General features: G+C 48.5%; 1 protein-coding gene across 1 annotated transcript in view; it reads left to right on the forward strand.

Annotated features, from left to right (window-relative positions):
- The first annotated feature begins 1,794 nt into the window (after positions 1–1,794).
- The window catches only part of ADRA1D (adrenoceptor alpha 1D), a 49,229-nt gene continuing 30,423 nt past the window's right edge, over positions 1,795–20,600 (forward strand). The window contains exon 1 of the mRNA XM_086747385.1: positions 1,795–3,118. Coding sequence (XP_086603511.1) covers positions 2,152–3,118 — 967 coding nt within the window. The 5' untranslated portion in view covers positions 1,795–2,151. The remainder of the gene's footprint in view (positions 3,119–20,600) is intronic.

Below are 20,600 nucleotides of genomic sequence, written 5' to 3' on the forward strand. Positions count from 1 at the left end.
GTTTTGTACTTCGCTCGTTCTCAGCAGGGTCAAAAACTCAACTCTAAGAAGGTGGGTAAAATTTAAGGAAGAGAAAAGTGCATGAAAGAAATAAGGAATATTTTTTTAAAAAATTACCATTTCCTGCAGTGATTGTGATGGAAAATAAGGGAATAAATACACTTTTTTTTTTGTCCACTCTTATATCCAGTGAAGCAACAGATCTCCCATAACTCTGACAGAGCAACAGTTAAATCACCTCAGTGTCCACATGGACTGCCATTTAAAGTAATTTTTTAAGAAAGAAATGTTGAAAAATCATGGATAAACACACTCCAAGGAAATATTTCCTGTGTACAGTAGAAAGGAGCTGAGGGAGAGCTTGCGTTCAACTCTGGGGTCAGTCCCCATCGCAATGTATGGAGGCAGGAGAGTAGGGTCACTGGGAGGAAACCAGTGTAAACAGGATCTGGTTTTATCAGTGGGAAAAAAAAAAAAAAAAACAGTCCTGTTTAAATAAGCCGGAAATATGTGCCTATATGTTTTAATCACAAGCTGCCGTTTCCAAGTCTTGCGGCAGGGTTAAGTCACAGACGCAGAGATGCCGATCACACGTCATCCCGAATGCAAGTCCCTGATTGTCCCTTCTGCTTTGGGAAGGCAGCCCCAGAAGGATGCCTGGGCTGCAGTGTCAGGATGGGAGGACCGGGCTTGGTTTGGGAAGGATGCTTGCTGGAAGCTCTGGATGCGGGGCAAGAAAGGAGCCCCTGCCAGCCTTGTAGAGCATCCCTCCTGGTGGGATGCTGGGGCTTGGCGGGGGACCCACCAGCCTTGCAGAGCATCCCTCCTGGTGGGATACTGGGATCGGGACCCACCAGCCTTGCAGAGCATCCCTCCTGGTGGGATACTGGGATCGGGACCCATCAGCCTTGCAGAGCATCCCTCCTGGTGGGATACTGGGATCGGGACCCACCAGCCTTGCAGAGCATCCCTCCTGGTGGGATACTGGGATCGGGACCCACCAGCCTTGCAGAGCATCCCTCCTGGTGGGATACTGGGATCGGGACCCACCAGCCTTGCAGAGCACCCCTCCTGGTGGGATACTGGGATCGGGACCCACCAGCCTTGTAGAGCATCCCTCCTGGTGGGATACTGGTCCCGGGGGCCAGGGCACGCCTGGTTTCCAGCGCGAAGGTGCAGCCCCCAGCCCCGGGTGGGGGTGGCGGAAGGGGAACGGGACCCTCCGGGCCGCTCGCGCCGCCGGGCAAACCCTGCGCTCTGCTGCCCCCTGGCGGCGGTGAGCGGCGCGGCGGTGGGACGGCTGCCCCCCCCGCGCCCGGGTATCGCAACCCCCACCCCGGGTATCTCCACCCCCCCGGGTACTTACATCCCTCCCCTCTGGGTGCTGGCACCCCTCCGACTGCCCGCATCCCCCCTGGGGTACCTGCACCCCCTCCCGCGGTGTCTGCATGCCCCCCCTCGGGGTGTCTGCACCCCAGTGCTGCCTGTCCCCCGCGCTTCAAGTGAGTGCCTGCCCACCCCTCAAGTGGGTGCCTGTCCCCTAAGTTCATCCCTGCCCCCCACCCTCCTTTCCCCATCCCCCCCCCCCACCCCGCCGCCGCTGTCTGGCAGCGCCCGGCGCTGCTACCGGCTTCACCCCGCCCGGGGTTCGCCTTGTCCCGCAGAGCAGCGCCGCCTCCTCCTCCTCCTCCTCCTCCTCCTCCGGCGGCACCTGACGCGTGGGGCTCCCGTCCCCTCCCCTCGCCCCTCCCGGAGCTCTCCCGTGCGAGCGGGGGAAAGGCGGCGAGCGGAGCCGCCGAGCGCTGCCGGCCGCTGCCCCCCCCCCCCCCACCACACCCCGGAGCATGAGAGGGCAGAGGGGGGGCACCGACCCCGCTGCCCCCGCGGGAGAGAATCGGTGGCGAGGAGGGGGGCAGAGCGGCCGGCCGGTGTGAAAGGGGCTGGGGAGGGCGCGAGGAGCAGCGCATCCTGCCCGCCCTCCATTCCCTTCATCCCGGCTTGGGGGACCGAGCCTCGCCCCGGGACGGAGTCTGGGGGGAACGAGGAGGTGCTGAGCGAGTCTCGGAGGGGGGCTGCGAGGATCATGCCGAGGGGGCTGCGCTTCCCCATCGCTTTCTCCTCGCCCTCCATGGAGCCCGGACTTTTTCTACAATGACTTTCCCTGAGCTGAGCAATGGAAGCTTGAGTGGGAACCGGACGGGACAAGGCAGCCAGAGCGCTGCCAACGGGTCCTGGGGGCTACAAGGTGAGGAGAACCCCGAAGGCAACGGCACCACGCTGACTTTCATCTTGGACGTGCAGGCGGTGGGCGTCGGGGTCTTCCTGGCCGTCTTCATCCTCTCGGCCATCGTGGGGAACATCCTCGTCATCCTCTCGGTGGCTTGCAACCGGCACCTGCAGACGGTCACCAACTACTTCATCGTCAACCTGGCCATCGCTGACCTGCTGCTCAGCACCACCGTGTTGCCCTTCTCGGCCACTTTGGAGGTCCTGGGCTTCTGGGTGTTCGGACGCATCTTCTGCAACATCTGGGCAGCAGTGGACGTGCTGTGCTGCTCCGCCTCCATCATGAGCCTGTGTATCATCTCTGTGGACAGGTACATTGGCGTCAAGTACTCCCTTAAGTACCCCACAATCATGACCGAGAGGAAGGCGGGGGTCATCCTCGTGGTGGTCTGGCTCTCCTCCATGGTCATCTCCATCGGGCCGTTGCTGGGATGGAAGGAGCCGCCACCACCAGACGAGAGCGTCTGCAGCATCACGGAGGAGCCAGGCTATGCCGTGTTCTCCTCCCTTTTCTCTTTCTACCTGCCCCTCATGGTCATCCTGGTGATGTACTTCAGGATCTACGTGGTGGCCAGGAGGACCACCCGGAGCTTGGAGGCAGGGGTCAAGAAGGAGAGGAATAAATCCATGGAGGTGGTACTGCGCATCCACTGCCGCAGCGTGCTGGAGGAGCCTCTCTCCAGCACCCGGAGCAAGGGGCACAACTTCAGAAGTTCCCTCTCAGTGCGGCTCCTCAAGTTCTCCCGTGAGAAAAAAGCAGCCAAGACTCTCGCCATCGTCGTGGGTGTTTTCATCCTCTGCTGGTTCCCCTTCTTCTTCGTTCTGCCTTTTGGTAAGTAACTCTGTCCCCCATCCCAGCCCCACTTCCCATGGCTGAGCCCGTGGGAATCTGTTTCTCAGAACAAACTTTCAGGACACAACTCATGCGTGGAGATGAGGGATAGGTGACTGATAGGTGAACAAACCAGCAATGAATTAATTCAATTCATTAACACTTATTCAATATTTATTAATCAGAGTCATATAATCCATCAAAGTAAACAGCAAATGAATAAAATAGCAGCATGCTAATTGGTTTAATTAATTCATTCTGCATTCAGCAGTTTAATTAATAAAGTTCAAGCTAAGGAGGAGGCAGCTCTGTTTCAGACTGACTGTGCTCTCCCAACCGCTTTGCCGTCCCTGCCCCCAGCCTCCCTTCCTCTCAATTTGGGGGAGGGCAGAGGATCTGCCCCCATGGGCCCAGGGCTCCCACCTCTGCTGTGAGCTGGTGAAGATGCTGGAGATGTGTGAGGTTTGATCCTCACCCTGAGGAGCGTGTCGGAATCTGAAGTCTAAGTCCCGCCGACTTCCCGGGATGCCTGTGCAGTGCAGGGACCTGGAGCAGGACCCTTATCTACAAGGGCGATGGTCCTGGGTGATTTCCCAGGACAGATCCACATCCTGCCCTCAGCTCCTGGCCCTGGCAGGGTGCCTGTGCTCCTGGGTGTCCATTTGGGGTTGTCTGGTGAGTTGTCCTCTAAAGTTTTGGCAAGTTGTAGCCCAGTGTACCAGTTTCCCCCTGAGGGACACAGATGCGTCCCTCTGCGTGCAGAGGAGGCTAAGCAGGGACAGAGCCCACGGGCAGGGGGGGGTTGTGATGTCCAAAGCAGCGTCCCCTTCCAGCACCCGTGCCACATGCAGCCTGTAAAATGCAGGAAAGCCGGTGCTCTTCATCATCTAACAACGGTAGCATGGTTCAGGGTATCGGGTTAACCCTCTGGAGCGATGTAGCTAAACCGAGGGGCGAGGGGAAGAGATTTAAATAACTTGTGAAGGTAGAGGATGGCCTCTGCACAGAGCTCAGCAGAGCAGAGAGGTCTGTCCCTCCGTCTGCACGGTGCGACCCGCGCGTCCCACAGCCCACTGGGGACTTGGATCCACGCAACCCTGCAGCCAGGGAAATGTTATCGCTAGCAACGCACTTTTTCTCAGGATTTGTCAAATCCTCTTGCTCGCGGCTCCCTCTCAAGTCAATGGAAACAGTACCATGACCACAGGATTTGTTTTTAACCTGGTGAGGTTTGGATGTCCCTCCAGCGTTCTGGCTGTTCCCCCTGGGGACAGCTGGAGCCCAAGGCTGTTAGACACTGCTCCATCCCAATCCGCCTTCCAGTGGGATAATTCACCGGGACCAGCGGCACCTTGGAAGCCAAGGTGTCCCTCGGGCAGTGGATCAGGGTTGTGGGTGTCTGGTCTTACCACGCTGGTGTCTTGTACCTCTTGGCTTCAGTTTCTTTGTCTGGGTGAGGGTGGTGTTTCGTGAGTTTATCTCAGCTCTCCATCGCAGTGGAATTGCTGCTGTGAATTATTTTCACCCTATGTGATCGTGGGAGTTCATGATATAACTCAGGCACGGAGCAGCAAGGTTGCGGTGAACTCTCACTGCAAGACCCGAGATGAATTATCCCGTCTGACCGTGCCTCAGTTTCCCTTTCATTGATCAGGTGCATTAGGGGATTTTTCGTAGCCTGCAAATAAATAGTTTGGGAACTGTGAGGCTCAGGGAGATGCCAGCACCCAAAGGCTGAGCTCTCTGGGCAACCCCAGTCTGACTCTCGCCTCCTTGGCTGATCAGCAGGGAGGAACCAGCTCCCAACCTCATTCACACCTTTACACCTTACAGCCAATGAAGCTGGGAACCGGGATTCTGTTCCTCTGAGTTATTCCCAGGACTAGGAAAATAGAGACAAATACTTTTCAGTAGGAAAAAAAATATATTTTGTTTTGTTTTACCTTCTCTATTCTCCCTTGAAATCCTTGAACCACCTTCTCCACCGATGTAAATCACTGCCCTTGCACTGAAGTCAAAGGAGATATGCTGATTTACACCAGCTAAAAATCCAAACTTCATTCTTTAAGTACCTCCTGTGAACCCATTTTCTTCCTCCAAACACACAACTTGCCAAGTTCTCTATAAACACAGCTTTGATCTTTGCTTCCTGCTGTATTATACATATAACATAAACACAGCAAATGTTCATTTATTTTATGACTAAAAAATATGCTGCCTTTGCTTTCATCCCCCTTTTATTAATTGTGATTTCCTAGTCAAACCTGAGATTCATTCAATGCTATCTAGAAGGAGAACAGAAACTTCTGCAGGGTCTAATCTCTGATTTTACAGCTCAGGAGATGTGACTGAAACTCTGAGAAATCAGCAAATTTCTCTGTAAACCCACAAAATGAAGCATGCTGGGGCCAATTCTCCTTGAAAAGAAGGCTGTAAATGGTTAAATAGAATGGCTTTTTTTATTTACTTGTTAGACAAACTGACGGGAAGTACGTTGAGGCCAGCTGGAGTTGATATTGATACACATTTTAAATTAGAAAGAAACACTAGTGAGAAACAAAAATCACTTTCGACTGAAGTGAAACGTATCCTTTCAATTTAAGAAAAGACTGAATGGAAGTTTATTAAAAAATGAGTCCTCAGACGCATTTCAAAATGAGCTGTCACATTAAAATGAAATTACTAAGTGATCTGTTTTCTTCTGAAAATATTGAAATGTTTTGACTTTATTTTTCTATTTGACATGAATTTGCAAGAAGTTGTCGTTGACTTACACTGTTGACTGTTATCTAATCGTACTTTCTAGGATAAGTCAAGCTTTCAACTGAAAAAAAAAAAAGTCTCCCAGCGCTGCTTAGCGTTGACTTAGCAATCAGAAACTTCTGTGCTGGCTCTGTCGCTGGTGTCTGTGTGAGTCTGCAGGCTTCTTTGCAACTCTCTGCAGAATAGTTTCCACGTTAGTTACACAGGGGTAGTATTTAACACATCAGCGCTGAGAAGCTGAAATAACCAATAATTTTAAATAATGGCAGCTATGCATGTGCCAAATGTTGTCATCCGTTTCCCCATGCTTGAATAATCTACATAATCTTCTTTAAAAGAGCTCGAACTCCCCAATACTTCTACAGTCTATTTATTATTAACTCAGCTCACTCTTGGGTTTGTGGTACATGTCCCCGAGCACAGGATGCCATCACCAGGAGCTTTAACACAATTAACAGTTTCTGTGCTAATGAGACTCTTTAAGCAGCTGGTTGTTCAGCAAGACATTAAATCCTCATCACACACGTAAGTCTCATATGAGTTGTACCTTCTGCTGGCTCTGCAGTACAGCTCTGCCCAGCTGCTTCGTCTGGGGGTCGTGGGTGGTGGTTGTGCGGTTTATGCCAGGGTGCCTTAGTGAAACCAGAGAACGTAACTGTTCAGCCCAGAGAAGAGAAGGCTCCAGGGAGACCTTATAGCGGCCTCCCGGTACCTAAAGGGGGCTACAAGAAAGCTGGAGAGGGGCTTTTGACAAGGGCATGTAGTGGTAGGACGAGGGGTAATGGCTTTGAACTGAAAGAGGGTAGGTTTAGATTGGATATGGGGAAAAAATCTTCACTGAGAGGGTGGTGAGGCACTGGAGCAGGCTGCCCAGGGAAGTTGGGGATGCCCCATCCCTGGCGACATTCAAGGCCAGGTTGGATGGAGCTCTGAGCAACCTGGTCTGATGGAAGGTGTCCCTGCCCAGGGCAGGGGAGTTGGACTGGATGATCATCAAGGTTCTTTCCAATTCAAGCCATTCTATGCGGGCCAGGAGTTTAAGGGTGTTTTGTAGAATAGGTTTCATCTCCCTTTGGTTGTCTCAGACATCTGTGCCTTCGTCTCAGCTAGTCATAGAATCATGGAGATGCTAGTTGGAAGGTCTGAAGATCCAACTCCCTCTCTGAGCAACACCAACACCGGATCAATCCATCATATTCACCCAAATCTCCCTTTATCTTTCCGAGGGGAGTGCCTAAAGTTGTGACTCACCTGACCTATTTTGGACATCCTCCTCAGGATGAAATTAATTGTGGTGATTACCTGCCTCTTCCTCTCCCTTGACTACAAAAGCAGGCAGGGGCAACTAACCAGCTGACAGTGTCTGCACTGCAGGTATTTTCAGAGAGGTGGGATGTATCCTAGTCTGGATTTTTTTAAGTGTCATGGAAGCAAGGTGCTCAGGTGAGAGAAAGCTCAATCCTGTGCCAGCTCAAGCCTTTATGAGAGAGAGAGTATAGACAGAGAAACTCTCTCCTAAGTCATACAACCCTAGAGGCTTCACTGGCTCTTCTGGTAATGGAAAAACCTGCTAGAAGTTAGGTGCAGGATTTGTCCTTGCACTAGAGTGTCTACGCAATGGAGCAAGGAACCAGAACCCCCTACACAACTCCTGTAGATAGTCACCTGCTTTCTCAAACCTGATTCAGGAGGAAGTAGGTAAGAATAGGAAGAGGGATGGAGCTCTGCTTCCCACCCACTGTTCAGTGGCTAGGGAACATGCAAACACAATGTGGGACCCCAAATGGGACCAGCTCAGGAATGGAGGCAAAGACCTTCTCCATTACCACCCCAGAAGCATCTAATAGGAAACAACCATCCCTCAGGATCAAAAATGCACTAGCCAGTACCCAGGATGGCGATTTACACACCTCGATGGCCCTTGTTTTTTTAAGAAGCATAGTCTAGTCTGGGTGGTGGGCTCCCATGTTTGTTATTCTTTAGGTTTGGTTAGAAATAAAGACCAGTGTGAGAAAGGCACAGCAGCACCCATAGCTGGTGTCACACAAGGGTGAAGGCCACAACCCGAGGCTCCCTTCACTCTGTCCCTGCACAAGCAGCAGGTTACCCAGACAAGGAATGAATTAGGAGATCCCTCAGTATGAGCAAAACCCTCCATCTTCATGTTCTTGTGTTTGCCTTGAGGTGGTGACTCGCCTGTGTTCGCAGCGGAAGCCGGTACTCATTTCCAGCTATGATTCAGAAAAACAGTGCACTGGCTTTTTTACCTGCGTCCTGAAGGAAAGGCAGCTGCCATGCAAACCAGACTCAGAAAGGTCTCCTTCAAGGCAAAAAAAAAATATTTTTGTAGATGCCATTTCTCATAGTCCTTTCACAAGACATTTTGCAGAAGACGGGCTCACAGAGGCAGAGCAGTGCTCAGGCTTTGGTAACTGTCACTTGTAAAATAAATGATGGGGAAGACAATGTAGGTAGAAGCACATTTCGGATGAGACCAAGTCTGTGCTGGTAGAAGCAGAGAATCTAATTCTATGCTGGTGGAAGAGCATTTAGCATGGCTTCCTGAGAAAAAAAAACAAAAGGGCTTATGTCATCACTCTGTGCCTGTGTGCATGTAAGCCTTTCCCCACCACCTGATGAACTCTCATCAATCTTAATCACATTTGAGAAAGTGATAAATGTCCTCAGTATACAAAGATTCTACCAAAATGGGCAGATGGGTAAAGGAGTGGGAACATTTATACTCTCCCTCAGAGAAGAAATGCTGCAGAGTGAGCTCAGCCCCTGATTAGACATCAGGAAATACTCACTAAAAAACCCAAAACAAGATACAATTAGGCAGAAAACCAAACTTCTTTAGTCTTGTTGTGCACAGGAGGACCTGATCAACAATGCGACTTAAAAGGAGGAGGATGAAAGATAGACCATTTGATTACTTTGATTGTCAGAGCAGTTTCTTGTATCTCCTGAAATTTTCTGAGTCATGGTGGAAGTGGCAGAACTGGCATGGAAAAAGGAACGGGCAACTGCTTTGAAATAATTAGCTGTGAGCCAGAGCATCAAATCAAACTGGAACAAGACCAGTTGCAACGAATTATTCCATCTGCCACACATCCCTCGTTGACCCTGGTCCACAGGAACCAGGCATCCATTAAAAACACCAGCAAAGGCACAGACACAGAGTCTCAAAAACTGCTAGATACCAGGCTCCAGTTTGATTTATTGGACGTCGTCCAGGCAAGAGGCAAGATTCTTCTTGTTTTCTTTGTACCACAGGATGTTTCCATCAAACGGGCTCATGCCGTATTAGCATAAATTCATTCAATCATAAGGGATGGATGGGTCTTCCAGCTGATCTCACTTTCTCAGGGAAAGATCACTTGGCCCCAAACCACTCCTGACCTGTTTTCCAAAACTATTATTAAAGCATTGCAGTGAGGGCAAATCCATTATTTTCCCAGGCAAATTATGCTGTTGCTTAAGGAGCCCTCAGATGTGATTTTTGCTTCTCTTTTCCCAGTTCTGCAGTAACACTGGGGCTGTGTTGCAGCCTGCCAGAACGTCGTTCCTAGGGCATGACAGCAGGGATGCACGTGGTGGGCATGGGCACGGAGATGCACCGGGATGTACAGCCCTCTGGGAGAGCACGGGAGGAATAGTCCAGGCAGAGGGGACCTGGCTGGGTGTCATCTGCATTGATTGTGTCAGAACAACAGGGAAACCACCTACTTCTGTTTGGAAATATCCAGAAAAAAAATGATTATTTGGAGCCCCAAGGAGTGTGTGTGGCGCCCTTCTTACCCTTTACCCAACGTAGAAGGACAGAGATAGATGGAGAGGTTTAGAACAGTGTTTGTTGTCTGCCTCATTACAAGAGATGCAGCATTCTAGACTTCAAATAATTATTTGGGCACCCAAATTTGAACATATGGTTCACCTCTGCCTGGCCAAAGCAATGTGGCTGGGAATAGGACCCAGCTCTAGGGAATAGGACTGGGAATAGGGAATAGGACTGGGAATAGGACCCAGCTCTCCCATGACCTATGTACAGGATCACTCTGCTTCTAGTCCACCCACCACACCACCAAATAAAACTATTTAAAGCCAAATGTCTGTTTTTGTACCGCGGTGGCTTGACGCATCTGGAGGCAGTTGCTATGATGGATGTACCACAAACAGGAAAAAAATAGATCTTGAAAAATTTAAAACTACTGCGATTCAGTAGGCAAAATGTTACAAAATCTCTTAATGGGAGTTTTGGAACCAATACCAAAATACACCATATAACATTAAATGCATCTCTGTTAAGCTGAGTCTGATGGTTTAGTTATATTTGCAGACACAAAACTTTGTCCTGGATATTCTGGGAAGGAGCTTTTAATTAGCCTGATTTATCTTCATTAATTTATATTTGGATATGTATTTCCACATTAATTCTGATGATCTGGTTAATGAGATGTAACAAAGACTGAGCAGAAGGGTGGGGACACTCTTTGGTACGATCACGCAAGGTGGTTGCTTAATTCTTTGCTACCAGCTTGTTTTTAATTGGTTTTGCCACAACAAACAGCATGAACTAGGTACCAAAAACCGGGTCGCGTTAGCGAGTAACGGTGTAAAAGCTTCACACTACCTGTAGGGTTTCCAATTAGAAGCGTGCTCACTTCAGTGAGTATATACAGCACTTTCGCTCAAGGCTCTTCCGAAAATGAGTCTATTTCCTTGGGAAAGCAAGCCAAATTATCTTCTGATCGATCAATCAGGATGTTTAGTTGATACGATTGCTCTGATGTATTCTAGGTAGGGTTGATAGCACCTATCAACGTTACGGGACTCTTCCGGAAAAGTCCCAGTTTCTATTAGGTAAAGTTTTCCATTCCACGTCTTTGTAACAGGCTGAATTTGTTCTGCCAAATGTAAGACAAAACGAGATAGCCGTATCTGAGAAAGATGACAGGAAAAAAACAAAGTGTTCGGCTCCTCTGAGAAGTGTTATGGGGACAGCCTTGCGTTTAGAAAGCTCTGGCAGCACCATGTGTCAGAGAAGAAACAGGACAATTTACTCCATCGAGATTTGGATGCTTTATGTCAGGACAGGGCAGGAATTAGACAAAGCTGGCCCAATATGGCCAACTTGTGTGAAGAAAGCGTGTTTCTGAGGTGTTGGCAAGGATGGGCATTTTGACAAGAGGAAGGACTTTTAAAAGCAACGACCTCATGGTGACTGATGGGCATTTCTGCTCCTCTGCAGCCCCTGTACCGCTCATTCCCACACTGTTGCCATCTTTTCCAGTGTCAAGACTGTCCCTGGAACTGGATGCCAACAGTATACGGTCTTCAGCTAATTGCTCTTCAGACTTGATATAAGAAAAAAAATTTACACTGAGGGTGGTGGAGCACTGGCCCAGGTTACCCAGAGAGGTGGTGGATGCCCCATCCCAGGAAACATTCCAGGCCAGGTTGGCCGGGGCTCTGAGCAACCTGATCTGGTTGGAGATGTCCCTGTTCCTTGCAGGGGGGTTGGACTGGATGGGCTTTGAAGGTCCCTGCCAAGCCAAACTATTCTGTGATTCTACATAACCAACGATGAAAAACAGATATTTTAAGATGGCAGTTCATCTCATCCTAATATTGCTGTCTACACCCATCAGATGAGTCACACCCCCAAAGCACCAGTGTGTCCTCAGTGCTGCTGAGGGAAGCCAAAGATCCCTAGCTCCAAGGTGCAGAGTACACATCTAAACTAGCTGAGATGAATCTCACTGGGAAGCCAAATATGCGACCAGTTTTGCCGACGTCTGACACACTTTCAGCTGGAGCTGGAGGTGATACCAGTTACACTTTAAGGATGCGAAGTGCTGCACAACACCAAGGGCTCAGGAATCCACAGTCAAAGTATAGACATGTTTTGGCATTGCTTCATAGATAGGATGGTAAAATGGCTCTAAAGCTCCTTTTTTTTTCCTCAGAAAGCTGTGAAAAGAAAAATATATCCTTGTAAAATGTTTGGTCATACCTGAGTTTGGATACCTTCAGACATCCATGAGGAAACAAACAGTTCTGTCATCTGAGCGGGGTGAGCTTGTAAAGTGTGGAGCCACGCAGTGACCGGTGAGGAGACACTGAATAGCTCAACCGAGCTGTTACTTAGTTGAGCACCCACCTTTCCTTGCAACTGGTGTGGCAGAGACACTGCAGAGACAATAGAGCATGATCCTGAAATTAAATTTAAATGCAAGAAGCCAAACTTTTGTAAATCTGATTTTCATTTTGAACTTGTTGATCTTTTGAGTCCTTAACCTTACAAATTCCTTAGTGTTTATTTCGCAGTTTTATTATATAGGATATGGTATAATTTTGCAAGTTATTGTTTTGTGTGTTCAGTAGAAACCAACGTTCACCATAATAGTAGAGTTAAACAAGAACATTTTTAACACATAACCCAATCACAAAGCAAAAAATGTGAACATCTCCTAAAATATTTGTTTTCTGTGTGAGAAAATGCGTCTTTACAACCGCTGAAGCCCAGAATCAGTAGTTGCACAGGCTGTGATTTATGCACCAATTTTTCAGCAGTCATCTTTCCACAGACACTGGTGGGATTTTGAGTGGTGCCTGCAGCAGCATCTACTTAAAAACCTTAGATTCAAGTGGCTGGTGAGAAAAGGAGTTGCCTGAGAAAACAGTTTTTTCTTTGAAATTTCTCTTTCCACATAGATTCAATTCAGGAAAATCCAGTTCTACCCCTGAATATTTCTATATAGAATCACAGAATCTTTAAGGCTGGGAAAGACCTCCAAGATCATCAAGTCCAATTGTCAAACTGCCACCACCATGTCTACTAAACCGTGTCCTAAAGTGCCACGCCTACAGGTTCTTTGAACACCTCCAGGGACGGTGACCCCACCACTTCCCTGGGCAGCCCGTTCCAGTGCCTGACCGTATGGTGCATGGTATCATTGGATATATAGAAAAGGTCTCCTACTCTTATTTCCTTTTACATGGTGACCTTCCTAACTGGCCTACATTTCCTGGTATGCCCCACTGTCTCCCACCTAACCAAGATACAAATGCTAGTCTATGTTGTGTAGTGGGTTATACCATCCTCCAGCATTAGCAGGAATTCCTGCTTAGCAGGAATAGGAAAGCAACTGAACTGCAGCCCTCAGAAGAATGACATTGTCATTGACAGTAGAAAATATCTCAGGATTTGTTTGCTTGGTGTTTGGGCAAAACAAGGCTGTAAAGAGCTTCTGGTATGCAGTGTACGTAATGAAAAATCCAGGTTTCCAAATGATAGATGTTTAGACTTTTTTAACCAACCCAGCTTGTTCCATCTCCTTATTCTTTTCACACACAAAATTTCAAAGCCCTCCTAAGGTATCTAACTTTGAGAGTCAAAGTGGAGGTTTTGATCCATCATTCCTTACAGGATAACTTGGCCCTTCTTCTGTTGAGTGGATTCCCTGGAAGTTGTGAATCTGCTGTGTTCTCTGCGCAGACCCTTTCAGAAAGCCAGGTGGCAACTACACTTTGTAAATGTGGTTTTCTGCTCTACTTTGTGCACTAATTACCTCCTTTCTTTGTCATGTGATAACGAGGCAAGGCCAGGAAGGCTGGACTGAGAGCCCTTCTTGCCTCTGTCAGCCCTGAGGTGGCAGAGTTTCAAGGTTCCTTGAGGAGATCCCACAAAACAAGGACTGCTGAGCCCCAAAACAGAACTGTCCCCTCTCTCTCCTGATGCTCAGACTCACAAGAGTGTTTCCAAGGGCCAAACGCAGTTTCTGATCTTGTTTTTGTTTACCCACCTGCTCTTAGTTTGGTTTTGCCTAAAAGGTTTGGGGGATTTGGGAGCCACGTGGTTCATGAGGAATAGCTTCAGTATTAAAGTTCAACAGCTGGCTGCTTTCACAGGAGAGCTGCTTTCTGATTGGGCAGTTAATTGCTGTTCTTATACGCTGTAAATATTTCCTTTAAAATGCTGTTAGGAACACTGAGTGATGAGCTCTTCTTTCTGAAGGCTTTGCCTTTATGAGCACTTTCCGTGATCATGTATCCGCAAATATCCTCATCCTCCTTCCTCCAAAGCAAATTCCAGCCGCCACAATGCAAAAATGAAGCTTCTGATGGGTACTGATTTGTTGCATCGACTCTCTGCTGTCCAGGCTGGTGAGGAAACCTGCCTGAGTGGCAGAGGTAGCATTCACATCTTCCCACGCAATGTGTGCTGGGCACAACTTTATCCCAGTGGTGTCAGCTCTACGGTTCAAAGGAATAGATAGGAAGAAGGTGAACACACACACAAATGTTATCAGGGTGGGAGACACAGTTCATCATCATTTTTGGCTAGGGAAACTGAGGCACCACTTCCATGCGAGTGGTCATTTGGTAGTTCTCCATTATTGCTAACACACCAGCTACTTCTGCCTGTCCTGCCTTCTCTGTTTCGGTGTTGTATACAACCGTCACACAGAAACAGAAGACTGTACTTCTCCCTGCACCTTAATTTACGGGTGCGATTAGCTCAAGGATGGAGTTACTGGAGTGGTTGGAACAGGATATGGCTTTTTTGCTACTCCTAATGAATAGCCTTTCTCTAAGAGAGCTCCTGAGCTAATGCATTTGGAGCCGAGCCAGACAACCACCGGGTCCGGTGGCAGAAAACCAGCTGCCAGCTCGCTGGAGAGAGGGCATTTCCTCCTCCCGGGAAGTTCCAACCCGAGGCAATTCACAACTCAGTCATTAAGGCCCCTGAAATGCAACTTATATTTTTGCCCCTTCCAATAGCTGGAAAAAAAAAAAAAAAAAACCTAAACACTTGCAAGAGATTCCTGCTGGGAGAAATCCCTGCTGCAGACAAGTCCAAGCACCGTTTCCCACTGCTCACGGTGTGTGTGTTGATGGCACTCAGTAAAGAAAGACCGGCAGGAGACAGTGAGTACTGGACTGGCCCCAGCCAACTCTCTCCAACACAAATCTGACCAAGAAGCGTGCCTGGAGCAGTATGAACATCAGGTGGTTCATGCCACTTGGGTTCAGGACCTGGAATCAGACCTGTCCCTCTTCTGCTCAGCAGTTTGTTTATTTGTCACAGTGAATGGGATTTGCATTTCCCCTAGGAAGATGAAGGCCAGAGCAAACCACAGGGGTTTTCTCGCCCGATCTCCTGAATTAAAGAACTCCTGGGTGCATTCCCATAAAGATTGTTGCAATGCAAAGCGGGAAATGCTGAGAAAGCGCAAGACAAGAGCCAGGCTGCAAATCCTCCAAAATATGTCTATGATAGAGAAAAAAAAAGTACATATGGAAGCCCTGCAAGACAACTTCCATGCAAGGATTGATTATGCAAACATTGAGCAGGGGATGGTTCCCACCACGAAAGAAGCCTGTCCCAGTCCTTGCTCGAGGGACTGCACTGGAGATAGGTCTAGGTCTTCTGCCATGGACAAGATCTTTGTGGTTTAGGAGGGGGAAAGCTAACAAAGACAGAAATTCTAGAGGGAAATTCATATTCTAACCTAAATCTGGCTGCTTAGTTCTAATTTGAGTGCTGACAGGTCTTGGGTTCAGAGCAGCTGCCAGCTCTTGAACCTCTGCCTTTAAAGCCAAGTTCTCTAGGAGACACTTGTCAAACTGCACCAGAGAAGTTTTTCAGCCATGGGCTATTTCTGTTCCCAGAGTCCCTTCCACAAAAATTATCTGGAAGGCCGTGAGGATGTGTTGTGAAGTCAAGCTGGCGGCCAGCCACGGACTTGTCTGCCTCCCTCAATATTGCACTCCGGCTGGGGATTTGGGGAAACAAACCAGAATGACTTCACATCACAAGGTTTGCTTTCTGTGTATCACTCGCTCAGAGACGAGCCTGCAGAGAAAGGGGAGAAAGGAGCAAAGAGCAGCAAGTTTTCCAAATATTGCACCTCTTCCTCTCTTCTGCCTTGCAAAAGCAGAGTTATTTTGGATTAATCACCTTGTGCTTCACCTTCAGTGATACCACAGGGTTACAGCACTTCAGGGCTCTCTGCAGACTGGTCTACCTGAGATCCTTAACGGAGCACAAGCCCATTAGTCATGGTCTTCAGCCCCTCTTGCACCAGGTGCTGTACAAACAGTAATGCTATTTCTAGCCCAGAGGAGCTCAAAGTGGTGGATCCAGATGGAGGTGGGAGGCAGGAGAGCACCCGGTGGTATCTGTGTGCAGGTAGACTGTGGTCTCACCAGCATTCCGGCAAAGGAGTCGGAAATAGCGACCTCAGTATTGGCAGGTAGCTTCTGCTATCCTAGAAAAACAGCTAAGATGACGACCCCCATCCCCGCTGCATCAGATCATCTCCGTAGTCATTGCCCTCCCTCATCAGGTCCCTTCCCTGCATGCTTCCTCACAAGTGCTTTCCTTCCCATCCACGCCTCTCTGATAAATGAGAAGTCATTATTTCTGGTTTGCAGGTAGACAAAGAGATTAGGGGTCAGATTGGACCCACAGGTGAAGACTTCTGTGTATAGTTGTCTATGGGTAGGTGTCTACATTTGAGCTGTATGTCTCAGCCCTCATTTTTGTCCGTGTTTAGAGAGCTAGACTGCTAACCAGATTTGGAGTGCAATTCACTTTCCTGAGGTGCCCAGTGCTCTCCAGGGTCCCCTGAGGTAGATGAAGAAACCATGGGGGACTTTTGATCTCAAAACAGGACCTAGAAAAGCCCTGCATTCTTCTAGAGGGACATCCAGAGACCAGGAGGGACATCCTGGGGTATTTCTCTCCTGTGGTACAAGACACATAGGTAACCTCAGTGTCCACTTTAGGATGACCTGGATTGCGTCCTGGACTGCTTTCCAAATAAATTAAATAGGAAAACAGACACCCTCATGGTGAATACTTCTGGTAACCTGCCCACACAAACATTTAGAATCATAGAATCATAGAATCATAGAATGGTTTGAGTTGGAAGGGACTGTTAAAGCCGATCCAGTCCATCCCCCCTGCAAGGAGCAGGGACATCTCCAACAAGATCAGGTTGCTCAGAACCTCATCCAACCTGGCCTGGAATGTTTCCAGGGATGGGGCATCCACCACCTCTCTGGGCAACCTGGGCCAGTGTTCCACAACCCTCAGTGTAAAAAATCTTTTCCTAATATCTAAATCTAAATCTACCTCCCTCTATTTTAAAACCATTACTCTTTGTCCTATCACAACAGGCCCTACTGAACAGCCTCTCCCCATCTTTCTTGTAGGCCCCCTTGAGGTACTGGAAGACTGCTATCAGGTCTCCCCGGAGCCTCCTCTTCTCCAGGCTGAACAGCCCCAGCTCTCTCAGCCTGTCCTCATAGGAAAGGTGCTCCAGCCCTCTTATCCTCTTCGTGGCCCTCCTCTGGACCTTCTCCAACTGGTCCATGCCCTTCTTATGTTGGGGGCTCCAGAACTGGACACAGTACTCCAGGTGGGGTCTCACCAGGGCAGAGTAGAGGGGGAGAATCAGCTCCCTCGACCTGCTGGCCTCACTCCTCTTGATGCAGCCCAGGATGCGGTGGGCCTTCTGGGCCATAAGGGCGCATTGCGGGCTCATGTTGATCTTCTCATCCACCAGCACTCCCAAAACTGATATCTTGGAGTATGAATACCTTCCCCTCAGATGCACCCTTCCACAGGCTAATTCTGAAGCTGTGTCCTGAAAACAAAAATAAACAAGTCACTGCTGCTTTCTCAGATGGCCTATGACGACTCGATCTGGCTTCCTTACATCACTGTCAAGCATTAAAAAGCGCACCTAATTCTTTAATACAGGAATAGTAGGAAATATACAGAAAAGTCTTTGAAGGAAGGGCTTAATCTTTGCTGACTGACAGAGATAGAGAAGAAAAGTCATCTAAACAACTTTACTGGGCTGACCTGTCTGTTTCTCCTGTAGGGTCCATCACTTGGTCCATATACCTGGGCAAGTACGACCCAGCTGGTCAAATAGATGGAAGACATGGAGTTACCTCCCAGTGGTGGGTTTGACCTCTCCATTTAGGACATGTCGTGATAGTAAGGCTGTTGGATAGGGTGGTGGTGTGCACAAAAGCTTGTCCCATCACAGCTTTAAGTCTACCCACCTGCTAATGCTGAGATGTGAGAACAAGAAACACGCAGGATGGCACGTGATGCGCAGCCTTCCTGGGCTTCATGAGCATCCCTTGATGGACCCAGAGGACACTGTGGCTACTGCTCTCCTACAGGATGGATCCATGAACTTCCCCCAGAGTTCAGGGGAACCAAGATGTGGGCGGTTTCATTTTCCTGCTGCAATGAAAGGGCAAGGGAAAGTATTTACATTCAAAACAGAACTTTCCCACTGTCGGAGGCTGTTTGAATCAAAGGCGGTGAGGGTAGGGGGCTGAGTGGAGATTGTTTACATCCAATGCGGCTGTCAGTCTGTCAGGATTCATTCCACACATTCAGCTGGAAAAGGTCTGTTCCTTCCCTCTGTGCACTCTTGCTGCACACCCATCAGCATGCACTTAGAGAAACCGCAGGTGATTAAATTAGCAGCCTAATGTATGGAACAAAAATAATTTGCTCCAAAAATAGGCATTTACCACTCAAAACGGAACTGAGTGACTCACAGTAGAATTCAGACAAGCCATCAGAGAGCAATATAGCCAGAAATGTGGTCGCATCTGCCATCCTACCAAGTGCATTGGTAACGCCTCAAGTGCCTTCTTCCTTCGTAGCCCTTCATCTTCTTCTTCTTCTTCCTCTCCCTATCGGCACTCCTCTGTGGCTCTGGTGTGCACATACCACAGGCAGCTGTCACCATTTTGAGAAAGGAGTGACTGTCACTGCAGGTCACCATGTTGCATGATCCCATTCAAAATCATTTGAGTTCCTTGGGTGTCCCAGTCCCTGAGCCTCTGCTGCATGTGCCATTGGGAAGGCCATTCTGGATCATATTGCTCCCAACTCTTAGAAACTTTAGTGCTTGCAGCAGGAACATACCCATAGTTTAGTTTTGTATTCATACCATCTTCTTCCTTAGGTAGTTATATTCTCTCTTTGGCTGTCACTCTTCTGGCAGACAAGTAGTGAGAGGTTTTCTTCCCCTGTAGCCTCTTTTTGCTGCATTGAACAAGCGAAAATTCATCCCACCTAATGAATTCCCTCTTGCCTTAATCAGCCATATTTCTTCATGGGTCCATCTGGATTTACTCCCCTTTAGGAGAAGATCACGGATGGTTTGGATATTTTGAGAGACCAACCTTGTACTTCACGCTCAAACTCTTGAAGGTACACCAGTCAAATGGGTATCTGGGCAAGCAGTCCTTTGGGGTAATCTCGATGTCCCTGTTAGCAAGGGTAGTGGTAGATCACATCTTTCACCTAGAGAAGAGACGGAGAAGGCAACCACTTGAACTGCCTTGGTGGATGTCCCCTGCAATTGCCTCTGTGCAACGTAGGCAGCTTGGTGCTCTGGCTGTTAAGTGAGGACTGGGTTTGGACTCTTCTGGGTCATTTGGGGGTTGGACTAGATGACCTTTAAAGGTCCTTTCCAACCCAAATTCTTCTACAATTCTAGATCCTATTTCACAGAGATCTCCGGGGAAGAGTGTCTAAAAAATCAAATGGATGCCACCTGCCATGTCTGAGTGCATGTTCTGGATTGTACCAGAGGGTCCATTTCATGAGCTGGTCTTGTCCACTGCCATTTCACTCCATAAGGGACTCTCCAAAGGAACTTCCTTCCAAATTCAGATGGAAATGGCCCCCCAGGTCACTGGAGGGTGCACACCTCGAAGCTGCAAGGTCCCCATCAGCCAGTGCTGAAATGTGGATTAGGAAATGCTGCTCCACTGCCAGATATGAGTCATCCTGCCTCTCAAACACTTGCTTATGGTCACCATGGTGACTGGGTCAAGCATCTCAGAAAAATAATCTGGGAAAGTCCATTTTCTTTCTCCCTGTTTATTTCTTTTCACTTCCAAATACCTGCCTCTCACCCTTCTTCTCCAGCCCAGGAGTAATCTGTACTACGAGCTCACAAGAGACCAAGGATACTTTATTGTATTCCAAATCGCAATCATCAAGGAGGCAGTTCCACCATATGCACTTGAAAAATGTGCCACAGTGCACGAGGAATCACTTTGCTTGTGAAGGGACGGACAGAGGGACTGGGCCAGCCACAGGTGTTATCAGGACCTGGTTTCCCCGCTCTTTTCCCGTGAAATAGTCCATCAGTATGGTTCTCAGGTGGACAGGCATTGGAAGTTAGCCTGCGTTGCAAGAAAGATGGCTCTCTTCAATACAGGTGATTGTGCATCATACCTTCACCCATCACCCAAGAAAAAGAAAATGCCTTTGCACCAATCTCAGGAGCAAAGGATTTCAAGATTAGAATCCCTCCTTGGACAAAAAAGTTAGGAACCTCTTTCCTTTGTCTATGCTTAGCCATGCTGTCCCATCCTCTCCAATCTATGCTGCCCAAAATGTGTCCTGGGACCCACCTCTCTGCAAGCACCTCCCATCTGCTTGGGCAGGGGGCTTTGCCTTTCTTTCTCCTACCCTCCTCATAGCAATGATCTGGACACCTCCATCCCTTTGCATTAGAAGAAATCCTATCCAAGAGTCTAGCAGGCAGGACAAGGGGTAATGGTTTCAAAATAGAGGGAGGTAGAGTTAGATTAGATATTAGGAATTCTTTTTTTATGCTGAGGGTGGTGGAACACTGGCCCAGTTTGCCCAGAGAGGCGG

This window comes from Chlamydotis macqueenii, chromosome 4, assembly GCF_036417535.1.
Source record: "Chlamydotis macqueenii isolate bChlMac1 chromosome 4, bChlMac1.mat, whole genome shotgun sequence".
NCBI classification, from domain to species: Eukaryota; Metazoa; Chordata; class Aves; order Otidiformes; family Otididae; genus Chlamydotis; species Chlamydotis macqueenii.